This window comes from Lepus europaeus, chromosome 7, assembly GCF_033115175.1.
Source record: "Lepus europaeus isolate LE1 chromosome 7, mLepTim1.pri, whole genome shotgun sequence".
NCBI classification, from domain to species: domain Eukaryota; kingdom Metazoa; phylum Chordata; class Mammalia; order Lagomorpha; family Leporidae; genus Lepus; species Lepus europaeus.
Genome location: NC_084833.1, coordinates 14,244,623 through 14,272,025, shown reverse-complemented (window position 1 = coordinate 14,272,025; position 27,403 = coordinate 14,244,623). Strand labels below are relative to the sequence as shown.

Genomic DNA, 27,403 nt, shown 5'->3' with positions numbered 1-27,403 from the left:
GCTTTGCTTCCCTTGAATGCTCATAGCGAAATGCAAGAAGACAAAAACTATTTCAAGATGGAAGTCTTGATCAATAAAAAGCAGAACTTAAAAATTTGGAAATGTTTCAACCTGTGCCTATTACAAAAAAACAAAAATGACAGAATGATGTTCAGGAGAGAAAAAACAAAGGTATGGCCAAGCAACTGTTTGATAAGGAGAGTAGTAGGGACCAGCCAGGTGCTGTTCATCCAAGCAGTGGAAGGACAGTTCCACAGGCACGTCATACTATCCAGCTGGCCCTCCCATTGCAGCCGGACGGTGCCAGGGTCAGGGACAAACAGTTTGAAAGCAGAGACCACATGCACCTAAGGGACAGCAACACTCACTGCCCAGCAGTGGCTCAAGGTTCCGCTCCCTCCATTCCATCACAGCTCTTCTTGCCACCACAGGTTCAATCTCAGTGGGTCCAAGTGCCATGGGAACCACAGTAGCCACCCCATCCCCAGAGGACACAGGTGACCATCTCAGCCAGTACACAGAGTGCATAAGCTATGGGCATGTGGCTGTTAACTCTCGTAGATTTATTTTTTTAAGATTTATTTTTCTAATTATTTGAAAGGCAGTGTTACAGAGCGGAAGAGACAATGAAAGAAAGAGATCTTCCATCTGCTGGTTCACTCCCCAAATGGCAGCAACAACAAGGGCTGGGCCAAGCCAAAGCTGGGTGTCAAGGGCCCAAGCACTTGGGCCATCCTCCACTGCTTTCCCAGATGCATTAGTATGGAGCTGGATGGGAAGTGGAGCAGCCAGGGCTTGAACCAGGGCTCATATAGGATGCTGGCATCACAGGTGACACCTTAACCTGCTGTGCCACAACACCAGGCCCCAACTTCCCTAGATTTCAAAGGATTCCTGTAAGAACCTCAGAGCCCAGGCTGAGACCCTCCACAGAGGCAGGGCCACTATACAGTCCCCAACTAAGGCAATGTCCAGTGGAGCCACGGAGCGGGGCTGCCCCTAAGACCTCAGACCAGCCCCCAGTGTGCATGTCCAGCCCACAGAAAGCCATGGGTGCATGGCCCAGGCCCAGAAGCATCACAGAAGGGAAGCTAACACAAAGATCTGTCAAGGGACACAGCCACAACCTTGGCAGATATAGAGGCAGGACCTCTGCCCCATGGGCCCAGAGGGCAGAGCCTCAAGTTGAAGATGATCCATCACCAAGGCATATGGTTTTGGACTTGCCTGGGTCCGGTTACCCTTTCTTTCTTACCTATTTCTCCCTTTAGGAATGGTAAGATCTGTCCTGAGCCTATCCCACTGTTGTATTTTGGACATCCGTGTTTGATTTCACATGACATATCTGGAAGCTCACAACATGTGTCAGATTCACAACCAGAGAGCAGCTTGCCTTGGCGTGAATCATACCTCAAGTCTCATCCAGGTCTAACTGAGAGAAGACTGTGGACAGACACTGAGATCCTAACCTGGAAGGTGACAGCATGAGGTGGCCAGGGCCCGCTGGGGGTGATTAGGTCATGAGGGTGGAGTCCTTACACAAGAGGCCTCAGAGGGCTGCCTTGCCCCTCCACCGTGTAAGGACGCAGCAAGAGGAGCTGGGATCTCACCAGACACCACACCTGCCGGTGCCTTCACTGTGAACGTCTCAGCCTCCAGAATTGTGAGAAACACATTTTCTATGGTTTCTAAGAACCTACTTCATGACATTTTGTTACAGCATCCTGAAAGGCCCACGGCCATCTCCCAAAGGATGGCCCCCTCCCCACTGTCACTACAAAGCCTCTGGCTGTGGCTGAGCCACAACAGGGCAGGAACCTGGGCTCCACTGACCTCAGGGCACAGAGCGCCTCCCCACCCATAGCCCACCCTGGCCTGGGCCATGGTTAGGGGTTGTCTGAATCCTATTACCAACACACCCTCCTTAGGGACACAGAGTCCAGGGAGTAGAAAGGAAGTGACACGTCCAATGTCAGAGTATGCTCCAGGGACAGAACCAGCATTTGTCCACCACAGTCTCAGACGGGAGGGCGGGCAGCCATGACCACACACTGCAGACCTGGGCAGCACCAATTTCCAAAAGAACTTTATTTATTGTTTCAAGTGGCAAAATGTCATTGGTGTCTGTGAGGCACCTGGCAGGACGAGGGGAGACCTAGGGTGGGCCTGGGGCAGTGCTCCACCCATTACAAAAATCAAAGGCTTTTATAAAAAATGCTATAAACTGGTATCAAAAGAAAACCCAAGGGAGGCTGGAGGAGGAAGCAGAGACAGGGGAGGGAAGACAGCGAGGGAAGGACCAAAACCTTCGACCACTAGTGACGGAATCCAGGCGAGGGGAAAGGGGAGGGCATGGGGCAGGGGAAGTTGGGCAGGTGATACAAAGTGCATAAATGTGCCTCCCCAGATGCTCCTCAGAGGTGCAGGGGGACAGAGGCTGCAGCCTGGGGCATGGTGGGGCTCCAGCCGTCTCCTCACCCAGGGACCCCACAGGAGCGGGCACTGCCTGAGACTGCCAGATGGTAGGGCCTGCAGCAGGGAGGGAGGAGAAGAGGTCAGTCAGGCAGACTAGGGAAGCTTCTGCTGCTTCCTCTCCCCGGCACCCACCCTGGCTCCCCTCCTGGAGCCCAGCTGTGAGCGAGGTCTCCGCTGAGACCTTGAGCCTGGTGAGTGCCCCCACAGGTCCCAGACCAGAAAAGCTGGCTGACCCTGCTCAGATGGGCCACGGGCATGGGGGACCGTCCTTGAGCCCGGGGATCAGGACAGATGCCCCAACTCGTCTTCCATCTCAGGCCAGACAACAGCCTGCCCTGGGGATAAAACCTGGGGAGCCAATGGCCTTAGTCAGTGCTGAGAGGTTGGCATCCCCACCTGTTCCCAGTCTTGCATGGCTATAAGTGGGTTCAGGGACTCTCCCGTGTCCTCCAGGGCAGGCCCTGCTCACACCTGAACCCCAGCCTGGATCCATGCCCAGGACCTGCCTCACCTTAGTGACTTCTCAGACCTTCTTCTTCTTCAGCTTCAGGGCTTGCAGCCAGTTGGGCGAGGATCCTTCCGACCTACAAGGCAGGGGGTGGAAGACAAACTTTGGGAAAAGGGTACAACACAAGGAGATGTGGCAGGGATGGAACCACCCCCACTCCGTCTCCCAACTAGAAGAGCGGCCGGGGGCCTGGAACTCCACCACTGACTCGTACAGTAAACCGGGGGCATGCACCCTCCTCCCTCGGGCTCAGTTCTGCACTTCTGTGAAGTGCGGTTTCCCTTTGCAAACAAATTCTCTAGGGTCAGCGGTGCCTGGAGCTGCGGTCACCTACCCTGAGGATTTCTCTGGCTTGGGAGGTAACGCAAGGGGCTTCCCCAGCCCCGGGACCTTGCAGGACTTGGAGCGCTGTACTGCAGACTCCTTCTGGCTGGACTTGCTCTCCACCGGCTCCCCCTCCTCTGCTGAGCGGTTCCGGGGCCGCAGCTTGGCCTGAGAGACAAGTCCGGGTGCAGACAGATGTAAAAGGTACGGGCAGGAGGACTCATGGAGCACCAGGCAGTCCCCAGGACCACGCACTGACTCCTCTGCAGGCTGTTTACCCCAGTGCACATAGAGGTGAGCTTCCCTGGGAGCTGAGCCAGGACACAGTAGGTCCTCAGAAACATACCACCGGGTTGCATTCAGACAAGCTGGACCGGTCACTTCCCATTCCTATGCATTTGCTCATCTGTTATCTCTGTCTGCAATGCCTCCAACTGCCCCAGCCCCCACAGCCAACGGCAGTGCCTACCTCAAGGCTGAGGGCAGGTGCTTTCCTGAGACTCTCCCCAAGCCAGCCTACCTCCCCCTCCCACCCACCCTCAGGAAGTAAACTCCTCCCTCTCTGGAGAGGCCCAGCCCTTATCTATGCCTACCCTGGTGACCCCTAAACTTCTCCCTTCACCCAAGCTAGTTATGAGCATGGCTCAAGTCCACTGCTACTCCTGAGGTTCCTGGACCAGAACACACTGTGTTCTCCTTCCATCCCACTTAGCACACAGCACAGGGTCCACCAGGGCCCGAAGGGATCTCCTGAGGCCCTCACTGGAGAGCAGAATGGAGAGAGGCATGGGAAATGGGTGATGAGTAGAAGGATGGGTAGCAGAAAGGCTGGGTGCAAGGTGGTCAGCTGGCCCAGGGGCTGCACGTGTCTGCTGAACAATCCAATGATACCTTCAGGGCTGACGGGCTCAGGCCAGGAAAGAGGTTGACTTTTAGCCCCTTGGTGCCCAAGGACATCCGTGTCCGGCGGCTCTGAGGCTCCTCCACGACCTCCTCGTCTGAAGATGGCACCCGAGCAGCTCGTGGCTCTGCACAGGCCCGGGAGGGAGGGGGTGAGTGCAGGTAGCATCGCTAGATGTCCACCCTCACCTCCCACAACCTGGGCCCAGTTAACCCCAACGCCAATGGAAACACCACCAAAGAAGACACTGCCCCTACCCGTGGAGTCCTGGAACAGGCGTGCATCCGACTCTGCCGCCTCCGACAGGCCCAGGGTACCCCCTGGCCGGATGGCCGGGGCTCGGTGGCCACGCTTGCGTCCTAGGTTGGCACGGCTCCGGTACATGGCACTGTCAAGGACCTCGGTATCCTGCTTAGGACAATGGTGACACCCTGCCATCCCTACGCCATGGCCTTGCCCCACCCACAGGAGCACCCTCAATAGCAGCAGGTGGAGCTTCCTTTTCCCAGGACCCCCCCCACAGCCACTTTCTTCTTCCCAGGCTGAGGCTCCTCCGGGAAACTCCATAAACGGGGCTTTGGCGCCATCTGCCATGCCCCTGCACCGCCAACAGCCCACCCATGGCCCTGGGCTCACCCTCCACTGACCTCAATAAAGGAGAAGTCCTGGCTGGGAGTGCTGGGGGGAGGCCCTTGCGGAGGGCGCCAAGGGCTCAGGGCTGGCCCCTGCTCGCCCTGCCTGGCCCCGGCTGGGCCCCAAGTGCCATCCACCTCTTCCACCCGGCTGGCTTCACCATCAGGCTGGGGTCTCCAGGCGGGCAAAGGCTCCCCTTGGTCGGCACTCGCTGTGGCTCCTTGGTCCTCCAACAGGTCCCTGTGGCCTGAAGCAGTTGATTCCCTACGGGCCCCAGCCTTGGAGCTGCCAGATGCCAGCATGCCCTCCAGCAGGTCCTGGGAGCCGGAGGGTGGGGAGCGGGCCAGGCACCCACTGGGGCTGCAAAGGGGATGGACAGAGAACAAGGTCACCCATGAGGCCCACCTCCCCCAGCCTCCTGAGCCCGCTTCACAGGAGTCACCTGCTCCTGCCCCAGCCTCTCCCTCCCTCTCCTGCCCAGACTCCTTTTGCAAGGACAAGGTCAAGGCCTTGAGCAGCACAGCACAGGGGGAAGGAGGGCTGGGCCAGCCTGAGGGGTTCAAATTCCCAATCTGCCACGTCCTAGAGATGGAGCTTGTGTTATCTGAATGCTTGGGGCCAGAAGTGCTCCGTATTCCAGGTTTTTCCCAGATTTTGGAATATCCACATACATGTGAGATACTCTGGGGACAGGACCCAAGTCTAAACAGGAAACTTGGGGCTGGTGTTGCAGCCTAGCATGTGGTTAAGCCACTGCCTGTGACACCAGCATCCCACATGGGTGCTGGTTTGAGACCTGGATGTTCTACTTATGATCCAGCTCCTTGCTGGTGCACCTGGGAAAGCAGCAGAGAATGGTCCAAATGCTTGGGTCTCTGCACCTGCATGGGAGACCCAGAGGAAGCTCTGGATTCCTGGCTTTTGGTCTGGCACAGCCCCAGCCATTGCAGCCATTTGGGGAGTGAGCCAGAGGATAGAAGAGCGCTCTCACTCTCTCTCTCTCTGTAACTCTGCCTTTCAAATAAATAAATCTTAAAAAAAAAAAAAAACACACCCACACACACATAAAGTTCATTTGTATTTACATACAGCTTACACACATAGCCTGAACACAATGTTATATAAAACATTTAGTGTACCTACATCCCATGCTGTCAAAGTGCTCCCTCCCAGGAGTATCTGCTGGGGCCGTAACGCTCTTTGGGATGGGTCAGGTACTGGCCTGCCTGCCTGCCTGTTCCACTCTGGTCATCTTCAGCCCCATGCCCCATGCCACAGCCCTTTGCTCCCAATGTCTCAGAGCCACCTGGAATGGCAGCAACACTCCCAGCCCTCACTGAGTAATGTCTGAACAAGCCGCCCCTCGCCGGGCAAGCTTTCCCCACATACCCAGATGTCCCCTCACTGGTTCTCCCCTCATTTCAAGTTCAGGTCCTGCCTCCATGCCCCCAGCCTGCCCTGCCCGCAGCCCCTGTGGGCCTTCTCAGCCTTACAGCATGGGCTCCGCCTGTGCCAGCGCCTACTTCTGCCACTCTGTCACCACGGCCTGTCTGGGAACTCTTCAAGGGCAAAGTCAGGGCCCTTTTCTCCTTTTTGCCTCTATGCCCCCAGCACCTGGCCCTGTGCCTGGCCAGGAGCCGGACCAGGCAAATGTTTGCAGAGTGAAAGAGACACTGAGTCACCTTGGACCCGGACACAGCTCAGGCATCTTCTGCCTGCTGCTCCGGCAAAGCAAAGCACGGCACAGACACACTCTCATCGGCACCCGCTTGATGTCCAGCTGCCACTCCCGACACCACGAACGTGCTGCATGCACACTTCTGGCAGGGAGGGGGCGTGCTGGCCCCCACGCACCACAAAGAGCCACGCCCGACACACTCACACTGTGCACTCAAGTGTGGGAAAGGCTGGCGGGGCAGTGCCCGGAAGCCAGGACGCCGAATTCCCGGCGGGATTGGCGGGGGAGGAGAGTGAGGCAGGTGAGTCAATGTGGAACAGGAAGAGGGGGCAGGGAGAAGGAGAACGTGTCAGTTTGTCCTTCCACAAGCTGCTGACAGTTGGAATTAAAGCAGTCTGGGGCGGGGGTGGGGGGTGGCAGGGAGGGAGGGAGGCAGCAGCGCGGCAAGGCAGCGGCAGGGACAGCGGCCCTGGCTGGGGGCCAAAGCCAACCCACCCTGACGGGCAGCTTAAAGTCAGGGAGGCTTGGGAAGGGCGAGGGCACTCCACCCCGGCCTGGAGAGGCCAGGCCCAGAGGCTCTCCCTGGGGTGGGGTGAAGAGGAGGCTGAGGGCAGGCCCTGCAGCTAAGCGGATGTGAAACGTCCCAGGGAGGGTAGGAAGATCCACTCCCAGGTCCAGAACTACTTCCAAGCCACCTGGGCAGAGGCCAGTGGCAGGAGCTAGGAGGGCTCTGGGGGCATGGGGGTGGGGGTGGAGGCATAGGGAGGGAGGGCAGAGGGTGGGAGAGTCCTGGGGAATGCAGTGTGCACCCCTCCCAACCCCCCCCCCCCCCCCGCCCAGCTGCACCCTCCACTGTACTCAGGTCACTTCCACCCCCAGCCAGGGCCCAGAACACCCACATCCTGATGCCCTTCCGGCAGGGACACAGAAGAAGCAGAGTGGTTAGGAAGTGGGTGCTGAGCCCCAGCACTCAGAACAGACCTGGCTCTGTCCCCTACCATGGGCAGGGGGTTGGGGGAGAGGGCTGCACCACACTGAGCCTCGGTATCCTCACCTGTAAAGTGAGGCTAATGAAAGGACCTCAACTTCTGCTGCGGGTGCTGGCAGAACACACGCCTAGCACATGCTAGTGCCTGGCAAATACATCACATTATCAGGGTCGTCATCATCTTCCTCACCACAGGTGCCCAGCCTGAGAGGAGGTCTCAGCCAGACCTCAGCTGCCCCACCCACGAAATGGGGGAACTGCGCTCAATGATCTCTAAGGGTCCTCTTGGACGCTGTGAAGACCCCAAAATGGCCTCTGTATCTCCGGGGCCCAGGCAAGGGGCAGGAGACCAGGGAGAGAGAGGACAGTGCACCAGCTCTGGGGGGGGTGGAGGGGCAGGAGCACCACTCCCACCAGGACAAGGTGGCCCCAGACCCAGAGGTCTCCCAATCTTCTCCCCACCCCCACCCACCTCCATGCTGTCTCTCACAGCTGTGCCAGACAGTGGTATAGCCAATGACTACCATTAGGGACACCCCTGTCCAAATGAGGAACAATGACAAGAAATGTCCCCCAGGGCATGCTCTATGGACACCTCACATCCAAATTTGCAAAACAGATGCAAATGTGGGCATCGACTGTTCTTCCAGGCTGGTTTATCAGGACACTCTTAGCTCTCCTGGTACTAGGATCAAAGCACTCCCAATTTACAGATAGGGAACTGGAGGCCCTGAGAGGAGAAGGACCTTGACTGAGGTCGCAGAGCTGGTGAAAGACTCGGGATCCAAACCTGGCAGGCAGGCCCAAAGCCAGGCCACCGGGAGCCAACCTCGAGGACTTCTCATTAGAAAGGGAACCTCCAGGACTCGCAAGCGCAACCTTCCACAATGCGGACTCTTCCTAGACTCTGTGCTCAGAACACTAAGTCCCTGGCCGTCTGTTAAAGAGGTTTGGGAAAGACTGCAGCCCTTGTCCCGAGGTACAAACACCGAGGCCAGCACGGCCAGAGTGGACTGCGTTTTGCAAACGCGCTCACAGCCTGGGATTCTTGAGAACACATTTCGGAAAAGGTGGCCTGCTGATGCCGAGATGCAAACAAGCCCCTCCAAGGCAACTGCTTCCTCTCAGCTTCGGAGGGGGCATGTTTTCAGTGGCAATGCAGCGAGGCTAGCCCGAGTGACATCACAGCGAAGCCCTGGATTCAGGTCATGTCAACACCGGCCAGGTTACAGGCACACAGCTGGGAAAACCTGAGCACACCAAGGTCGGAGGGACACAAAAGCTCACACAGCAGCACGTGTCTCTGCCGCCCTGATCTCCTGCCACTCACCCATTGCCTCCACAATCGCCACCCCCACTCCCACCCACCTGCTGGCAGCCTCCCTCTGTCCCTCTGTCTCAATCAAGTGCCACCTGACTTGTCCCAGTCAGAAGGGACAGGCAGAGAGTGGCGGGCCCCGCTCCTGGGTAGTCTAACAGTCCGGACCACAGGAGCCACACCTGAAGGCAGTGAACATGAGTCTCCATGAGCTGCCGCGGACTCTGACCCACGCGGGTCACCCTGCCTCCCGGAACAGGATCCAAATCCCTTTCCTATCTCACAGGGCAGCCCTGGAGGATGGAGAGCAAGATGCACAGCTGAGCACCAGGGTGTGCAGAGTTCTAAGAGACACAGGCAGAGAACTGGGAGCAGCCACGCCGTGCCTGCACAGGCCCCTGCACCAGCAACAGCGCAGCTGGGCCCCTGGGCTTCCTGGGTCTAACCATTCAAAAGGAGGCTCAGGGGGTCTGGCGGCTCCTCCGGGATCCCTCCTGACGCCTGGTCCTGTGCACCTGCACCCCCCTCCCTGAGGGCCTCACCACAGCCTACTTCCCAGGGAGGCCCCTGCTCAACCCCTACTGGGTACATTGCTGGTCCCATGCTCTGTCCACTTTCAACTCTCCCTCCTTTTTTCTCCACCCTAAACGGTGTCTCCCAACCCTCCAGCCTCCTAAGGAATCTCTCTCGTCCCTGTTCTCTGCCCCCTATCATCGGTGCCCCCTGCTTGGGCCCAGGGTGAAGTTCCCACGCCAGGGCTGGAAATGCTGTTTCCTACCCATTAAAGAGAACAAAGCCAGATCTCAATGGATGGGAATGTCTGAAATGGATGCAGCCATCAGCCAGACTGTGGCTGGCCTGGAAACTACCAGTGTGAACCTTTGGAAAGTTCCCTATCAGTACCTTGGTTTACGGAGGCCAAGGTCACAAGGCCAGGAGCCAGGTCCCAACACCCTTCAGGCGCTCTTCCTGGCTCTATGACATGAGTAGGCCAGGAGCCCAAAGCGCTTAACCCCTCAGAACCAGTGAGAGCCACCATTCACTCCACCCTGGGCTGCCGGTGACCCAGGCCGAGAACACGTGGGCTCCTCCTCCCCATGCCTATGAAAGCATCCATGCTGCCTGCCTAGCAGCCCCTGAAGCCTCAGGGAGAGCAAGCCTGGGAAACAGCACCAGAGTGTCCACGGGTGGAACCCAACAGAAACCAAGCACACAATGCAAAACCACCAAGAAAGACCCAAGCATGGGTTGTGAAAACGTAAACACCTCACCTTCACCTGTCGGTGTCAAATTTCAAAAACAGAACTGAATATTGACAGTCCAAAGTGTCTGCATTTCCCAAACACTCAAAGTCCATGGGAAAAGCTGCTTCTCGGCCCCATCAAAGAGGTCCAGCTTGTTTGGACAGCTCCGACACCCACCGCACTCCCCACCCTCCCACCCCCATCTCACCATGCAGCTCCCTTACCTGGCTCCAAAGCTGGGGGCTTCTCCTGTCTCCATCCTGGGGTCTTCAGGGTGAGTCTCCAAGGAAGGTGAGGTGTTGTCTTCCCACTGCGTCTCTGACCCACTTGTCTCACCAACTCCCAGCTCCCGGGTCTCCAAGGCATCGCTGGCCTCCAGGTCAAGGGCCAAGCCACCATTGCTCCTGAGGCCCGGCTCTGGGCCTGGGCCCACCTCTCCTACCCCATGCTCCCTGGTTTCACTTGGGGCCCCGGAGAGTTCCACGTTCCGAAGCCCCAAGTCCTGGGCCCAGTCTATCTGGCCCACTCCACACCCCCGAGCACTCCCAGACTCCAGGGCACAGGGCACGTCCAGGTTCCTCAGGCCCAGGCTGTTGCCCCAGTCCATCTGGCCCACCCCAAGCTCCCTGGGCTCTCCAGGGCTGCAGCCAGCTCCTGGGACCATGTTTCTAAGCCCGAGGTCAGGCGTCCAGTCTGCCTGTCCCACTCCACGCTCACGAGCTTTCAAGAAGTCTCCGGCTTCCACGCCTGACCAGTCGGTCTGCCCTACACCGCTCTCTCTGGCTTGGCCGTGGCCTCCCAGTTCCCCTACCCCAGCCACATCTCTGCTCCTCACCCCCACATCGGAGGTCCAGTCCTTCTCCCCAGCTCCAATGCCCCTGGGCTCTGCAGACCCTACAGTCTCAAAACTGCCAGCCAGGTCCACGTCTCGCAAGTGCAGGTTGTCTGACCAGCCCATCTGTCCCAAAGCACTCTCCCTGGCCTCACCCGAGCCCTCAGAACCCACACAGCTGGACACGTCCAAGTTCCTGAGACCCAGCTGGTCAGTCCAGTCCATGGGCCCGGCTGTGGTCTTCCCCGAAGGCCCAGGGTGAGTCTCTCCCATCTTGCTGGAAGGGCTTAGGCCAGCACCGCTCACTCTGTCATTGCCGATGACGCCGAACTGACGGCCCCTCTCAGCGGCCTCAGCGCGGAAGTCCCTGCTCCAGGCTTGCTGCCCGGGGCTAAACGCTGCCTCCAGCTGGGGGGCAACACCGAGGCTGAACTCATCGGCCCAGCCTCGCTTCCCCGTCTCCCCATCCTCCAGGGCAGCATCAGGGCCCTGGCCCCCTGCCTGCTCTCTCCCCTGCAGCCTTCCAACCTCCTGGCTGGTGTCGCTGCCTTGCCAGCTGCTCTGGTCTCTCTGTGCTTGTGTCCCACCGTCCTGCAACTGCGGGGTGCTGGGGCTGAACAAGCCCCCCGACTCTCTCTCTTCTGGCCGGCCTGAATCCCTGCTGGACTCTCCACTGGGCAGCTTCTTCTCAAACTCCTCATCCTGCTGCTGGGCTTCCTCGGCACTGAAGCCTGAGCTCAGGGTTCTTGCTGCAAAGCCCGTGTCCTGGGCGCCCAGGACCCTGGAGCTGCTCCCGCTGCTGTAGTCCTTCAGCCAAGCACTCTGCCCGAACTCCCGGTCCTGCTGCGCGGCAGCCCGGCTGCCATAGGAGCCGAGCAGGGAATCTCTCTTCTGGAACTCGCGGTCCTGCTCCTCAGCATCCTGGCTGCTGTAGCTGCGGAGGTGGTCCTCCCTGCCTCCTTCCTGCTCATCTGCCTCCTGGCTGGCGTAAGGGCCCAGAGAATCCCTCTTCCCGAACTCCCAGTCCTGAAGGCTCGCATCTCGACTGCTGTAAGTACCCAGCGAGTCTCTCTTCCCGAACTCCCGGTCCTGGAGCTCGGCATCCCGGCTGGAGTAAGTGCCCTGCGAATCCTTCCTTCTGAACTCCCAGTCCTGAATGTCCACCTCCTGGCTCTGCGGGCTGCTCGGCTGGGCTGGCTTTCCAAAGGCCCGGTCCTGGGCTGTGAAGCCCCCTGGGGCAGATGCCTGACTCCCATCTTGGCTGCTGGTGACTTCCATCTCCTCCAGGCTGATGCCCCCGCACCTGCTGGCCCACTCCCTGGCACGCCCTTCCCCTGCTCCTTGCCCATACTTGCTGCTCCAGTCCCTCTCTCCAAGGCCTGAGTTTCCTCCAGGGCTCGAACTCCCCAGGCCATAGTCCTGAGAAGCTTCTTGGGACCAGCTGGAAGTACTGAAGCCGGTGGGATGTGGGTCTGCAGCAATCCCAAATTCACTCTGCAGATCTTTCTGGGCCCAGCCGAGGAGTCCCTGGGAAGGGGGAGGGCAGGGGGGAAGAAGAATCAATGTTTAGAGTCAGCTGGGGTGGAAGTCAATCTGGACCGTGAGCTGGAGCTGCCTGGTGCATGAGAGCCTTGCTCTGGTAACAAAACGCCTGGGTTTGGGTGCCAGCTGTGTGACCTTGAGCAAATGACTTCACCTCTCTTAGCCTCGGGGTCTTCATCCCCAGGCTGGCGTAATTCCTACTGCACCGGGCTGCTGTGATGGGGTTAAGCGAGATCACGGAAACCAAGCACTCAGTGAAGCGCCTGGCGTACAATGGGCACTCAATCGATGGTCCCATGGTCATGTTTACAGCCCTTGGGCAACACTTGGCCAAAGGCCAGGAGAAATTCTGCCTGGAGGAGTGGTCTCCGTATAGGAGCAGGGGAAGGGAGCACACTTTCAGCTGTCAAGCCTCAAAACCCCTCCCCAACCTCTACTGCAAGGCGAGGTCTCAACACCAGCGGGTGAGGACCCAGGCCCCTCTTCCCTGCAGCAAATACCCTCCCCCCAGAAGACCTCTGGGCCCTCACTTTTCCCGAGAAAGACAGGAGAGGCAGCCACTGGCACAGGGCTCCCCATCCCCCCAACACACACACACCTGGCTCTGACTCACCCCTGTGGGCTTGCGAGGCGGGGGCTCAGGGGCGCGGAGCCGGCCGGCCTCATCTCGAAGAGCTGCGTTGGCCAGCAGGCGCTCCAGGACAGACATGCTGGCCTCCCCGTCCCCAGGCCGGGACATGGCCCCCGCCCCCAGATCAGCCTGGGGCTGCTGGGTGCGGCAGGCACCGACACAGGGCTGGGCTGCTCCCTCAGTTCCCTAGCCCAGACCTGTCCGACAGCTCTGGCTCTCACTGGCCCTGGCCCCACTCCACTCGGCTCCACTCTGCTCCCTCCAGGAGCAGCTGCGGCTCTGGCAGCCCCGCCCAGAAGCCCGTTGAGTCACCCACATCCCAGGACAGACACACCCACTGCAAGAGTCAGCTTGGCCTTAACCCCTTCCTGCTCCTCTTCTGCCCACCCCAGAAGCCCCTAGGCTCCTCCCTTTCTCCCTGTAGCCCTGCCCCTTCCAGCCTAGGCCAGGCTTGAATAGATGTCAAAAGACACGTACCCTGGGCCTTAAATTCAGAGGCAGCCAGGAAGGAGAAAGGCTTGGGAACTGGTGTCCTGGCCCAGGTCCAGTGACCACCTTGCTGGATAATTCCACACAAGGCTCTGCCTACTCTAGGCTTCAGCTGCCGGTCTACACAGGAGGCCTTAAGATCAATAATAATAACATCTGTAAAATGCAATACTTACTAAAGCCCTTATGATGAGCCCAGCAGGATCCTCAGCACTTTCCACATCATAACTCTTTTCATCCTCACCATCGCCCTCTGAGCCACAACTCACCTGTTATCCCCATTTTACAGATGTGGAAACTGAGGCAGAGGGCAAAAAAGCAACCTAGTCAAGGTACTAGACAAAGAAATAGCAGAGCCAAGTGACAAAGCTATGCCATCAGGTTCCAGAGCCCACACTCAGAATGGCTACGCTGTCTGGCCTTGCAGAACATTCCTGGTAACGATGGAAGGAACACTTAGGCCATGCGTTGTACCAAGTGCCCTTCCCATCTCATGTGACCTGCAGTACAAGTCTCAGAGGCAAACGCTACTATCATGAACAGACTCTGAAGCTTGGAGGTTAAGGTACACTCCCAAGACTGCTGGCATCAGGACTTGCACACACTCTAAACCCTACACACAATCTTGTACAACTCTGCCAGCTTCGCCACATCACAGGGCTTAAGGGTGCAGGTCCAGAGCTGCCCCGCTCCCAACTCTATCCCAAGGCCCCACCTCCCCACGCCCCTGTCCTCACCTCAGAGCAGGTAGTCGGTGACTGGGCATCCTTTGGCTCCACTCCAGCTCCCCGCCTCATGCTGCCGGCACTGGGTGGTGGAGAAGCCAGGAGGTCGTCTAGCCAGCGAGAGCCGCCTTCAGGGCCTGTGGGCTCCGGCGACACTCGAGAGGGGTCTGGTGCCTCTGTCCTGGGTTGCGTGGTCTCAGCCCGGGCCAGGGTCAGGGTCTCCTCCTCGGCAGGCATCGCATGCCCAGGGTCAGGGACATCAGCAAAGAGGACACAGGGCTGGTCAGGGGGTGCTGACTGCTGCTGCCCCAGGACCGGCTCCAGCATGGGCAGGGCTTCCTCCTTGGTGGCCAGGGGGAGGGAGCACTCCTGTCCAGCCACAGGCTCCCGCTCCTCGTAGCGCTCCTCTGCCTGCAGCAAGGGCGATTCAGGGGAGCCCTTGCTTGGGGGTAGGGGCTCCGGGGGAACAGCTGGGGACTGAGGGTGACTCTCCCCATCGCCCTTTGGAGGTGGGGAGATGCCTGGATCATCCCCCTGAGCCCAGGAATTAGGCCTTCCCGAGCCCCCTGCAGGTGACCCGGCCCCTGGACCCTGTTGGGTTGCCCCTGCCTCCCTGGTGGATACAGCCCAGGTGCCAGCCTCTGCAGCCTCAGCGGCCTCACTGGCTTCGGTGATGGGGGAGGGGGGTGGGGAGTCCAGCCGCCACACCCCCAGGCCCGAGGGCCGTGTGGGGAATGTCCACTCAAAGGACTGCGACAAGCTCCAGTTGGACTCTGTCCCACTCCCAAAGGGACGATCCAGAGCCGACTGGCTCCCCTGGCCTTGGGGCAGGGCAGCTAGCGAGCCCCCCAGCTTCTGGTCCTGGCCGCCACCGGATGGCCGGAGCACCCCCTCAGAGAATCTGCGCTGGGCTAGGCTAACAGGGCGGGGGTCTGGGTCAGCCCTGGCTGCTACCTCCTCCCCACACGGGAAAGTCCGAGTGATATCCAGCAACTCACTCCCCTCAACGGGGGGTTGGGGCGAGACGGGTGGGGGCTGCTCCACACCGTGGCACCCTGAGACACCCTCAAGGGGAGGGCTGCCGGATGCGGGGGCCTCTGGGACATGCTCAGCAGGGAGTCCCGGGCTAGGGCCACGCCAGGGGCCCTCATTAGGGAGGGCTGCCCTGGGGGAGGCTGGGGTCGCAGGGAGGCAGGGGGAAGCGTGGGGAGCTACAGGACTCTGGGCTTCTGGCAGCAGAGCATGGCAGGGGGAGCCCTCGTTGGGGGAAGGAAGGCGAGGAGACCCGGGGGCAGAGGCTGGGGAAGAAAGGTCCAGGCTGGCAGAGCCTCCGGGCTCTGACGCAGGGCCTGGACTTGAGGGATCCCAGGGCTTGGAAACCTGCAAGAGAAAGGTCAAGAGCCATCATTCCCCTCTCCGCTGGGTCGGGGAGGCCCCTCCAACCCCGTAGAAACCCCAGGCCAGCTCTTCCCTGGGCCTCTCACTCCCCAGATGGGAGGAGGAAACTAGAGCTCAGGACAGTGGGAAGAGGCCCTGGAGGTGGCCCAGGGAGGGCTTTGCAAATTTCCTGGGGTCCTGGAGCCGTCCTGTGGGTCTTGTCCCAGGAAGGGCTCCTGGCTCTGTTCACTCAGGGTCACTGACACTATTTCAGGAGGCTGGAGCCACCCCCCGCCCACCCAACCCAAAGGGCATCTAAGGATCCCCTAGCAGGCCATGGTAATGGGTCAAGAACACCTGCTTTATAAAAGCAAAAAGGGGAACCGGGACTCTGACCATCTGGGCGTGCAGGAGCGGGAGGACCGGAAGCCCAGTACAGCTCCAGGGAAGCACACAGGAGTAGTGACTCCCCCAGCTCCCCCTGACTCCCCCTGTGTGTCCCCAGGTCCCAGTGCTGCCCGAGCAAAGCAGGAAGGCCGTGGGACTCGGCAAAGGGAGCTGGGGAGCCAGGGAAAGTGTCCAGCATGGCGCCACCCAGCACCGCTCCTACAAGCTGTAGGCCCTCGCTCTGGATGGCGACCACTGGTCTCTTGAGCCTGTCTGTGCCACGGGGCTGATGACAACAACGTCCACCCGACGCGGACAGGCCAGGACTGTGTCAGATTCACGCACACAGCCCCTGGGGTATACAGAGGACAACAGCTGCTGCAGAAGGAAGACACTGGCGGGAGGAAGGCAGCAGAGGGGGTACCAAGGCCCGGCACGTTTCACTGCTCTGCTCTGCTGGTCCCCAGACAACGAAGTGAGTCTGGCTCCCTCTGACCTTGCCCTCCCCAGAGGTCAAGCTCCCCTGGCTTCTGTTGCATTTTTTTTTCTGCACCAGCGCCTCCTAGGTCTGGACAGAGGCAAGGGTCTGACTTGCTTCTCAAGGCCCCTCCTGTTCCTGCCACCCTCCCTCTTCTCTACAACATTCTAGTTCCAAAGCTCACGGCCTTAAACTGCACCCACAGCCCTTTCCCGTTGCAGCCCCCTCCACCCTGCTGCTTTAATCCACAGCCAGAGTCGAACCTTCCAACATCCTGGCTCCCTGTGCTCTGACCTCCTCTTCCTCAGTCCCCAGTGATCCTGGGGCCTTCCTCCTCCAAGGCCACAGATCTCGTCCTCAACAATACCCGCCACCCCTCCACAATGCCACCTTTGTGTGTCCTGCTCACCTGTCCCTACTCCTCTCTGTCTCGCTCACTCTTGTTTGCTTTTGTTTTAAAGATGTATTTATTTGTCTGAAAGAGTGGCAGAGAGAGGGAGATAGAAAGAGAGACGGATCTTCCCTCTTCCGGTTTATTCCCCACATCATGGCCAAAAGCCAGGTCTGAGCCAGGCTGAAGCCAGGAGCCAGGGACTCCAATTGGGTCTCCCATGTGGATGGCAGGAACTCAGGAATTTGGGCCACAGTGCACTGCCTCCCAGGCACATTAGTGGGAAGCTAGACCAGGAGTGCAAAGTAGCCCAAACTCCAACCCGGAAGTCAGACATGGGATGCAGGCATCCCATGCAGTGACTTAACCAGCTGTGCCACAACGCCGGCCCCTAGCTCATCCTCTCCTTCTTGAACTCCTCTGGGAAGCACAGCCCACGAAGCCTACCTCCCCCTCATCTTTCCCACTGCCTTCCTCACTTTTCTTTTTACCACCTCTTACACACCCCCAACTCCCTCGTTCCCTTCCCCACGTTGTTCAGACAGTTTAACCCAGTCTCCACCAAGCCTGGCCTTCCTGAGCAGCTGGATGTGGCTGCAGAAAGCACCCAGCCTTGACCTCTCTTGAAATTCACCACTGACTCCAACTGGTCCGGAGCTGCCCAGAATCCTAACGCAGTCCCCCTTCCATCTGCTCCCCCACGCTCCCAGGCACTGCCTCCACATCTCTCCTCCAACTCCAGCACCTCCTCCCCAACCTCTCTGTGTCCTCTCCAAGAACTCAGAGGCCATCAGCAGAGAACCCTCGTGTCCTGTGCCCACATCCACCTGCCACCTGCCGGTGAGCCCAGTGTTCTGCCTCCCTTCCCACTGCAGGGCACTGTCCTTGCTCTTGGCTAAGGCCAACCCCTCCTCTCTCTGTTGCATCACTGACTTTTCCCTTGCTACTGGACTCTTTCCATCAGCACACCAACTGCTCTCATTTCTTCTGCCTTCAGAATACAAAATCAGAACAATCACTCTTGACCCCAGCTCTCTCTTGAGCCACCACTGTTTTCTCGCGAGCGTGGTCTATAGGCATTTTTTGCAGTTTCTCTGTCCCATTCTCTTTTGAGCCCAGTCCAAACAGGCTTTTTCCTTTATCTTGCCACCTACCTACCTGTTCCTGTCAAGGTCACTGTGAACCTCCCAGAAGCCAAATCCAGTTCTCAGTGCTCACCCTAGATGACCTGGCAGCGGCACCTGACAGCACACGGGACGGCCACAGGCTGCCCTAGCTCGACAGGCCTCCCCTCCCATCTCATTCTCGCTCGCGCCCAGTCCCTTGGGCTATGCCACAGGCCTCTTACCTCCTGCACCTTCACCTGCTCCCTTGGTGACCTCAGCCAGTCTGAACCACAGTCTCTACACTGCCAAGTCCTCAGCTTCTCTCCCTAACTCACGTCCCCCTGAGTGCCAGACTTGGCTCTCCAACTGCCCACTCCATGTTTCCACTTGGGTATCTAAAAAGCATCCTGGGGCACATATTTGGCCCAATCATTGAGATGCTTGGCCCCCATATCAGAGTGTCCTGGGCTTGAGTCCTGGCTCCACTCCCAACTGCAGCTTCCTGCTAACACAGCAGGTGATGGCTCAGGTAATTAGGTCCCTGCCACCCATATGGGAGACTTGGATTGAGTTCCCAGCTTCAGCCGGGACCAATCACCATTGTGGGTATTTGGGAAGTGAACCAGCAGGTGGGGAAGAACTCTATATATAATTAACTGAAAATAATTTTAAAAAACAAAAGGTAGGCATTGTGGTGCAGCGGGTCAAGCCACAGCTTGGAATGCCCACATCCCATGGTGGAGCGCTCCATGTCCAATCCAGCTCCTTGCTGATGCATCCTGAGAGGCAGCACATGATAGCTTGGGCCCCTGTCACCTACATGGGAGAGCCAGATAGAGTCCCTGGCTCCTGACTTTGTCCTGGCCCAGCCCTAGCCATGGCGGGCATTTGGGAGACAAAAAAAGATTCAGCAGATGGAAGATTTCTCTCTCTGACCCTCTTTCTCTGTCACGCTGCCTTCCAAGCAGATGAAAATAAACAAACATTTTTTTTAAAAAAACATCTCAAACTCAACAAATCCAGAGCAAACGCTTCCTGTCTTCCCAATCCTTCCCACCCCCACCCCCACCCCGCTCCTCCCCCGAAGCCCCCATCACAGTAAACAGCCGCCTCATCCTCCAAGCTGCTCAGCCCAAACCCTGGAGTCGCCCTGGGCTCTGCTCTCTCTCTCTGTTGGTATCAATCTACCTGAAGGCCCCGCCCAACTCACCTTTGCATTCTCTCCAGAATTCACTACTTCTCAGCTCCACAAGGGTCCAAGCCTTCACCGTCTACCACCAGGATTATCCCAAGAACCCCCTCCCTGGTCTCTGCTGCTGCCCCTTCCACCTGACAACCAGCTCTTCTGAGCCCAGCAGGCAAAGTGACCTTCCATCCAAGTCAGCAGCACGACACTCCTCAACTCCACCCACCTGAGATTTCTTCTCCCCACTCAAGCCAAAGGCCCACAGGGACAGAAGCCTGCGGGGTCCCTGTCATCCAACCCCATCACCGCTGAGTCCTCCGCCTCTCTCCCTGCGATCCTGAGCTCCCGGATCCAGAGCTCTCTGGATCGCACGTGCGATGCATTCTGCCACGAACGCTGTTCCCCACACATGCACATGGTCCACACCTTCTTTGCAAGGAGGGCTTCCCCGGCTACCTGGTCCAGCACCCTTTCCCCTTGAAGCTTTCGCACTTGTGTGACACACTGCGTATCTGCTGGGCTTACAGAGACGCCAGGCTGTGTGACTGCCTCCCAAGGTGCGCTCCCTGAGGGCAGGGAAGGTACGTGCTTCATTCTCTGCTGTTTCCCCAGCACCTGGCTCATAGCAGTTGCCCAGTAAATATTTGCTGGAATGACAACTACATGGAGTCTAGTCCCCAGCACAGGGTAGAGGGGGTGGTGGCGTCTGGTTTGCAGGGGCATTGAGCAAGAAGGGCCACAGTTTACCATGCTTCCTCGGGCAAGGAGGCACTGAGTGGGAGCAGAGGGGAGGCAAACCAGGAGCTCCAAAGAGAAAGACTTCTCCCTCTTCCAAACCCAGAAGAGAGGGCACTGGAAGCAGACACTTCAGTCCCTGCCTCAGCCTGCGTAAGTCACTCAGTCGTTGTGAGCTCTGGCATTGTCACCTGTCACATGGGACTAACAGGGTCTACTAGCCAGAACTACTGTGAGGATCAAGTTGGTCAGCACACAGTAGGTGCTTAATCAGTGCAAGTGGGCTCGGGCACTCTGATTACTGTTTATAGCAAACAGTCTGACAGCATCAGCCACATTTAGCCCCTTCAGTGATCCCGAGCACCGGCCTGGGGTCCTGGAGCCAGTCACTGGGCCAAGTCACTCCCTCCGTGTCCCCGTGTGAGCTACAGGAAAGTGGACCAGAGGTTCTCAGCGACACTTCCAGCTCTAAAACACTGTGGTCCTGACTCATCGCCGCAGGTAACTCACATCAGCAGCTGGCTCAGAGCTGGCCGGCTTAGCCAGGTCCCCGTTGACGGCCACGGCAGAAGTGGGGCTCCTGTGAGGGAGAGAGACAGGAAATGGAAGCACCAATGTGAAAGGCTGTCTCAGTATGGAGCAAGGTCACACCCCCAGCGAGGTCACACCCCCAAGCACTTACTTCTGAGCCCTGCCTGGCACCACGAGGAGCAGGCAAGGGGCGAGGGGCGGGAAGACTGTCCAGCTTCCACTCAGCAAGCGTCCCAGGGGACAGCGCTAATCCCCAACCCACACCTAACAAGTTAAACGGCCCAGCTCCTGCAGGAAAAGTGTCCTGTATGCCCAGAAGATAAAGCCTCCTTCCTTTACCCTGGAAGGGGTTAAAGTTCTCCTCCAGCCCAGGAGACTGCAGCTGGTCCCGACTGTCCTGCCAATATTCTTTGGGAGATTGGGGGTGGGAGGGAGGCTCGGGGGGAAGGGGGGGAGAGGTTTTCCAAGGCTGAAGTTGTTCCTCTTAAGCTCCACGTGGAGAGAGGAAGGGGCAGAGAAGGGAGAGCAGAACCCAGCCTGACAACCTCACAGTGCCCTGGTCTACGTCTCCAGGTGAAAAGATGGGTGAAAGATGGGCAGGGCTGGAGAGCAGGGCAGGGCCGGGCAGGGGCCTTCGGCTTCCACACAGCCAGACCACAGTAGCCCTGGCCTTCACCGCAATGCAAGGCAGAAGAGAGTCCCTGGGCCCAGCCCAGCCTGCAGCTGACTCTGCCTGCCCAGAGGGCCTTGTGCAGCTGATCGCTCCTGAGATTCCTCAGCCGCCTCCTCCAGCGACCTGTGCCCCCACCCCCACCCGCAGGGGTACCTCCTAGCCAGTCTTCCTTTGCTCCAGTGCAAAAGGGAAATGGATCATATGCAATATGCAAATGTATCCAACCAGGTGTCATCTCTGTGCAGGTAAGAGCTGGGCCAGCATCACCATGTGCTCCTGTCTTCTGTCTCCCATAGAGCCCTCCACAGGGGGCTGCGCCCTACCGGTACACACACACACACATCACCCCAAACCTGACACTCTGCACACAGGAGGGGCCTGGCAATCAGACAGACCTGAATGCAAACCCCCTTTCTGCTCCTTACTTGCTGAGGGACTGAGCCTTTGTCTCCCCATCTCTAAAATGGATCTAATATTCCCTTCACCAAACAGGATTCCAGGAGGCAAGGTTTGCTGCCCAGTTCTCAGTATATAGAAAGTAAACTGGGCTGGCGCTGCGGCACAGTGGGTGAAGCCGCCGCCTGCAGTGCCAGCATCCCATAGGAGCCATGGTTCAAGTTCTGGCTGCTCCACTTCCTATCCAGCTTCCTGTTGATGAGTGAGCCTGGGAAAGCAGTAGAGATGGTCCAAAAGTTTGGGCCCCCGCAGCCAGGTGGGAGACCCAGAAGAAGCTCCTGGCTCCTGGTTTCGGTCAGGCCTCGCTCCAGCCACTGCGGCCATTTGGGCAGTGAACTAGCGGATGGAAGATCTCTCTCCTTCTCTGTATCTCTGTAACTCTACCTTTCAAATAAAATAAATAAATATTTTAAACAATAGCAAGCAAAAAAGAAAGCAAACTTCTATCCTGTGTGAACGAACACTCTGCGATACACACGCATCAGTTCTGTAAAGAGAATGACAATGTTTGTTTCAAAAGCACACAGCAATGACAACGCCATCTACCAAGGCAGGGCTTTGTGACCTAGACCAGGTCTGTCCATATTCACGGCACACAACCAGCCTCAAGATGAAAGTCATGGCCCCAAACAGGGCCACCCACTTGGTCCTTGGCCCTCAGGGACCTCCAAGCTACAACAAAATATATAGCAGCACACCCCACCCTGTCCCTCACCTCTCCTCGGGGGTCTTGCTGTTCTCTTCCTGGCACTCTGGAGGAGTCTTTGCTAACCCCTCCTGGGGACAATCTCTGGCCAGGCTCCTGCTGTCTTCCTCCTTGGGACCAGCAGCCACGCCGTAGGTCCTGAGGCCATACCGTGAGCTACCATCGTGGTTAAAGGTGAGGCGGGAGCCCCAGAGGCGGTCAGGGCTGGCAGGCACCTCCTTCCGGGGCTGCTCCATCTTGGCCAGGATCTCTTCCACCGTGGTGGCCGCAAAGCGCTCCGAGGCTGGACGGAAGGGAGCAGGGGCCTTGCGCACGCCCCCTGGGGCGGCACAGCGAGCTGGGGGCGTCAGAGGAGGCAGCTCCTCTTTCCCAGCCTCTTCTTTCCCAGGCTCTGGGGTGGCTTCTCCTCCAACAGAGGTCTCGGTCGTAGGCCTCGGTGCAAAGGGAAGGGGACGCTTGCTGCCCCCGTAGGGCTGGGGTCCCGCCAACATGTTCATCTTCCGGGCAGAAGGCAGCTCGGCCAGGGGACCCCGGGGGGGACGAGGCCCAACAGGCACCAGGAGGCTGGGCTTAGCAGGCAGGGCTGGCTTGGCGGGCAGAGCCCGGGGTTTAGGCTTCACAGGGGGTTTGGCTCGAGGGTCACCTACAAAAGGAAAGGGGAGTGGGGGTGGGGGGCTGTCAGAAGAACCAAGAAGCAGAATTTCTTGTGTTTCTTGTTCCACCTCATCTCCCACCCTCCAATTTCAGAATGCTCACGCTTGTGTAGGCACAAGCCAAATACCACCTCTTCCATGAAGGCTTCCTTGATTTTCTACACACGTTCCAGAAGCATCTTCGCCCTTCTCCAAACTCCCAAAGTTATTTCACCAGTTCCCCTTTTAAACTAAAGCTACGTAAGGGCCCTGCTGGCACCTCATTTCCCCTTGCACCCTACTCTAATCAAACACATGCTCTAATCAAACACATGAATGAATGAGCCAATAAACAAATATCTCCCGCCACACCAGTCAGCCCACTGTCTTCCCATGGAGCCCTCTCCCCACTGCATCCCCCACAGTAAACTTCTCACCCCAACTCTGTTTCTTCACCCTGCCTTCCAGCTACCCCCGCCTCCAGCACACACCCAGGCCACCTCCCCACTGTCATCCGGTGTGTGACCAAGGAATGCAAACTTACTATTGACCTAAGCCAAACAAAAGTAAATCTGCTAGGGGGGTGGGGGGGACTCAAAACCAAGACCAGAAATCTTCCTTCTATATAAGGCATTCCAATGCCGGATAAACAGCATCGCAGTTACTCCAGGTCACAGCCCTTCTAGTGGAACCCTCCAGCACCCACTCAGCTGGCTAAGAGTCTAGAGACATGGAGGCAGGAGCCTGGGCTCAAACCCGGGTGGGTGCACTCCAGGCCTCCCTCTGGGTCTCAGGGGTCCCCTCTCCTGGCCACAGCCCCTACCCCCACCTGCAAAACACACAGCTTGACCCACATCACCCCCATGGGTCCTGTCTGCCCTTAGAGGTGCTGGAGATCTATGCTCTCAATGCGAGCCGAGCCGAGGGCCTTCCCACCCTAGCCCGCACTTCCTAGTACTGCCGCCCTCCCTTGCAGCTACCTCAACACACTTCAACTCAGCTACCCCCCAGGATGGAACAGGGGTGCAGCCTGCGCCCTTCCCACACTCCTCTCAGCCACCGGCTCCACCCTGCACCCATGGGTACCTGGCTCGGAGCCAGCGGGCAGCAGCTCCTCCTCCGTCTCCCGGGGCGGTGGGGAAGCCATGGCTGTGCTTTCCCTGAGAGTAGACACTTTCATCACATGCGGCAGATCCTGCTTGAGAAATAGGAAGCAGAGCGCGTGAGCGGCGCTGGCTGGAGGCTCGGGAAAAGAGAGCGGGAGAGAGCTGGGTGTGGGCAGCGGGCTTAGCCCAGGGGTCTCCTACTTCCACAGAGGCGGAGTGTGGGACAGGAAGAGGGAACTTCAGGAGGGGGCTGGGGAGGTCAGGCCAGGTCCCCAGCAGGCGTGTCCTCAACTCTTCCCACATCCTCTCCAGCTCTGCTCTCCTAACCCCAAAGTCCTGGAGCTTTAGGGAGCTGCCTCCTCCTACCAGCTCCCTGAGACACCCCCACTTACAGCTCCCAGGCAGCCCCCCTGCTTGGGCCAGGAGCCCCTTGGAAGGAATCTACTGCAGACAGAGCAAGAAGAGTGCAGTCTGAAGCCTCTCCGTGAATCACCTCCTGGGAGACGGGAAAAACCCGCTCCTCCCCAACCTGGGGCTCCGCCCCGCGGCATGCCTCCCCCTTCCCGCTCTCCCTCCCTCTCTCCCTCCCTCCCTCCAGCAGCTGGGAGTGGTTCCCTCTCCCCTCTCTCTCCCCATTCTCCTTCCACATCCCTGCCCGGCTCTCCGGCTCTCCCCCCCCCCCCCCTCCTTGGAGCTGTCTCATCCAAACACGGAAAAATAAGGAATAAAAAAGTAAACATCTGGAACACATTTTTTTTTTCTTTAATTTCTCAATCGCTTTGGCTTCAGCTTGGAATTTGATGAGGTAAAGCCAGGGCCTAGTCCCGTTGCCATAGCAATGGCCTCCCACTGGATTTCCAGTGCCTCGCCAAGAGGAAGGAGGAGCCGGCCCAGGCCTGGGCTGGGAGAACGGGACAGGGCTTGAGAACATGGTGGTGGTGGTGGGGGGGTGCTGGGGGAAAACTCCCTGGGGTTTCCCCTTCCAGGACAGTCAGGGTGGGACAGCCAGAGCCTGTGGGAAGGGGGTAGGTGGGCAGTCCCCACAGGCTAGGACCGGCCTGAAGGGGTTCTGAGGGGGGCATCAGCAGGCCAATCAAGTGACTCGGCCCCATGGTAGAAGCCACACAGGTGAGCCTCCACTTGCGATATCTCAGGACTCCAATCTGGGTGGGTCAGGTGGGTCTGCCACTTCCTTAGCTGGGCAACTTCTCCAGGCCTCAACTTCCTGGTCTGAGAAGTGGGGTTACAGAGGCTCTCCGGAGGCTTCGGGGAGATGATGCATGGAAACTGCTCACACAACGCTCAGCACATTAGTGTCCAATAAACGCTGGCCAGTATTCCTGGGATTCCGTTCAGCACCACCAATGAGCTAACAGCCCTGGCAACCACCTCCTCCTTTCCCCCCAAGGCCAGGCTGCCTGCATTCCAAGACCATTCCTTCACTCTCCAGGCCCCAGTCCTGTCAGCTGGGCTGCACACCTCCTCAGTTCCCACCCCGGCTCCTGAGGCACCCTCCCACCCACACGACACCCCCCACCCCACACCAGGCTCTCCAGCCTGCCACTCTGGTTCCAAAGAAAGGGGGATGTCACCTATCACCTGCTAGGTACAGAGCGGGCGAGGGCCACGCAAGGCTCTCCAACATGCACCTGGCACCACCTTCCTTACCTGCTCCAGGTAGTCTGGAAAGACAGCACCAAATCCCCAAAAACAGGTGCCTAACCTTTGCAAACCTGTCCCCTTCACCCTCCCACCCCCGACTCTGCCCCGGCCCCAGCTGGTTGCAAAGACAGAAGAGGGTGCAAAGACAGCAGAGATACTCAACCCGTTGGTCAGGCAACCAGTGCGGAGGCCTGCCCACTGTGGGCGAGTAACTGCAGCGCCAAGCCAAGTGTGCAGTGCGCGCACGGGGAGGGGGTGAGCACATGATAGAAAAAATAAATTAAAAAACACAAGGCTGCTTCCTTGTCCTTGAACGTCATTAAAAGGGACATGGTGTGAGTGGGTGGAAACCCAGACGAACCGGCCCAGAACCAAAAAGCGCTTTCACCTGGGGGCCCTGATGAGCCCCCTCGGCAGGATGAGAGGCTGTGGCCATGAAGGTGGGCTCAGAGCCCCCCCACCCCAGTTAGGGAGGTGGCCGCAGCAACTCAGAGGCCCCGGCCAGGAGCCCCAGTGACCAAGGCGGTGGCCAGATGCGGCAGCAGCTCGGAGCACTCCCCGCCCGCAGGAGTTCGCGGGAGACAGGCGATCGCCAGCAAGGCTGGGAAGGGGCCAGGCGGCTCCGGGCTCGCGTAGGGGGGCGCAGGCCGGGGCGTCTCTGTGGACCCTAGAACCTCCTCCAGGCGGGTCCGGGGCCAGAGAGGTCGGCAGGGACAGCGTGCAAACTGCAGGAGGAGGGAGAGCCAGCGGGAAGACAGAACAGCCCGGGGCAAGGGGCTGTCTGGAGGGGCCCGGTGGGGAGCTCCGGACACAGAGCGGACGGCGGCCGCCGAGGAGCAGGAGGAGGGTGGAGGAGGAGGGGGCGACGCCGGCAGCAGCGGAGGACCTGCGCGCGGGACGAGAAGCAGCAGGCGAGCAGACGGTGGCCCGGCTACGTGGGGGCGGACTGGGGTGGCTGGGGGCGTGCCGAGGGAGCCGGAGGAGGGGACGGCGCGGGCCCGGGGGACGGGGAGGCGGGGGTCCCTCCAGCCGCTCCGCCCGCCCCCAGCCCCGCCCCAAGCCCTCGCCCCCTCCCCCCTTTCTTCTGGCTCCGCCAGCACGAGCTCCAGACCTGCGCCCCCCACGCCCGCGCACACGCGCCAGCGCCCCCTCCCCCCTGCCCCGGCGCCCCCAGCCCCTGCAAACTTTCCTAGTCACGATCCCCCCCACACTCACCACCACCACCACCACCACCGCAACCCGAGGTCCTGGTTGGAACGCGCCCACTCCTCCCATGCCCCTTCCCCGCCCCACCGCGGACCCCGCCTCCTCCTTGGCCCTCCCGCCCGCCGGGCCCCGCACACTCACGCGCTCTCCCGGGATCCGGCTCCGCTCCGCCGGCGCCCCGACGCCAGTCCCCGCCGCCACTGCCGCCGCCGCCGCCGCCGCCGCCGTCACCGCGGGACCGAGCCAGTGCGAGCCCCGGCGGGGGCCCCGCCCCCAGCTCCGCCCACGACCACGCCCCCAGCTCGCCTCGTGAATATTCATGAGCCGGTGGAACCCGCGAGTGGGAAGCCCGGGCCGAGCCCGTCCCGCCGTATGCAAACAGACGCGGCCCGCTACTCAATTATTCATGATCTTGCAAATGAGGGGCCCGCCCCGGGGCTCAGATTCGGGCGAAACTGACGCAATTCAGCGGCTGGGAGCGCT

At 59.2% G+C, this 27,403-nt stretch overlaps 1 protein-coding gene across 4 annotated transcripts; it reads right to left on the bottom strand.

The window, feature by feature from the left end:
- Nucleotides 1-2,070: 2,070 nt before the first annotated feature.
- TNKS1BP1 (tankyrase 1 binding protein 1) lies at nucleotides 2,071-27,136 on the bottom strand. Of its 4 annotated transcripts, none has more exons than XM_062196131.1 (12): nucleotides 27,062-27,136; nucleotides 24,033-24,141; nucleotides 22,324-22,957; nucleotides 20,459-20,528; nucleotides 14,301-15,668; nucleotides 10,294-12,428; nucleotides 4,856-5,201; nucleotides 4,466-4,616; nucleotides 4,199-4,335; nucleotides 3,318-3,475; nucleotides 2,987-3,059; nucleotides 2,071-2,529 (listed from the first exon to the last, which is right to left on the bottom strand). In XM_062196131.1, exons 2-11 carry the CDS (start codon nucleotides 24,124-24,126, stop codon nucleotides 2,999-3,001), a joined length of 5,154 nt encoding a protein of 1,717 aa, XP_062052115.1. In that variant the 5' UTR covers nucleotides 24,127-24,141; nucleotides 27,062-27,136; the 3' UTR covers nucleotides 2,071-2,529; nucleotides 2,987-2,998. The 4 variants fall into 4 exon arrangements, with proteins under 4 accessions (XP_062052115.1, XP_062052116.1, XP_062052114.1 ...); XM_062196132.1 differs by having other exon boundaries at nucleotides 24,033-24,144; nucleotides 27,062-27,120; XM_062196130.1 differs by lacking the exon at nucleotides 27,062-27,136 and adding an exon at nucleotides 24,445-24,554 and having other exon boundaries at nucleotides 24,033-24,144.
- Between the last annotated feature and the right edge of the window lie 267 nt (nucleotides 27,137-27,403).

Excerpts from the sequence above, each read along its gene's own strand:
- TNKS1BP1 (XM_062196131.1), bottom strand. The coding sequence starts at position 24,126 with ATGAAAGTGTCTACTCTCAGGGAAAGCACAGCCATGGCTTCCCCACCG. Across the intron at positions 5,202-10,293 it reads GCCCCCAGCTTTGGAGCCAG|CCCCAGTGGGTGCCTGGCCC; the intron begins GTAAGGGAGCTG and ends TCCCCTTTGCAG. Across the intron at positions 3,060-3,317 it reads AAGCCAGAGAAATCCTCAGG|GTCGGAAGGATCCTCGCCCA; the intron begins GTAGGTGACCGC and ends CCTGCCTTGTAG.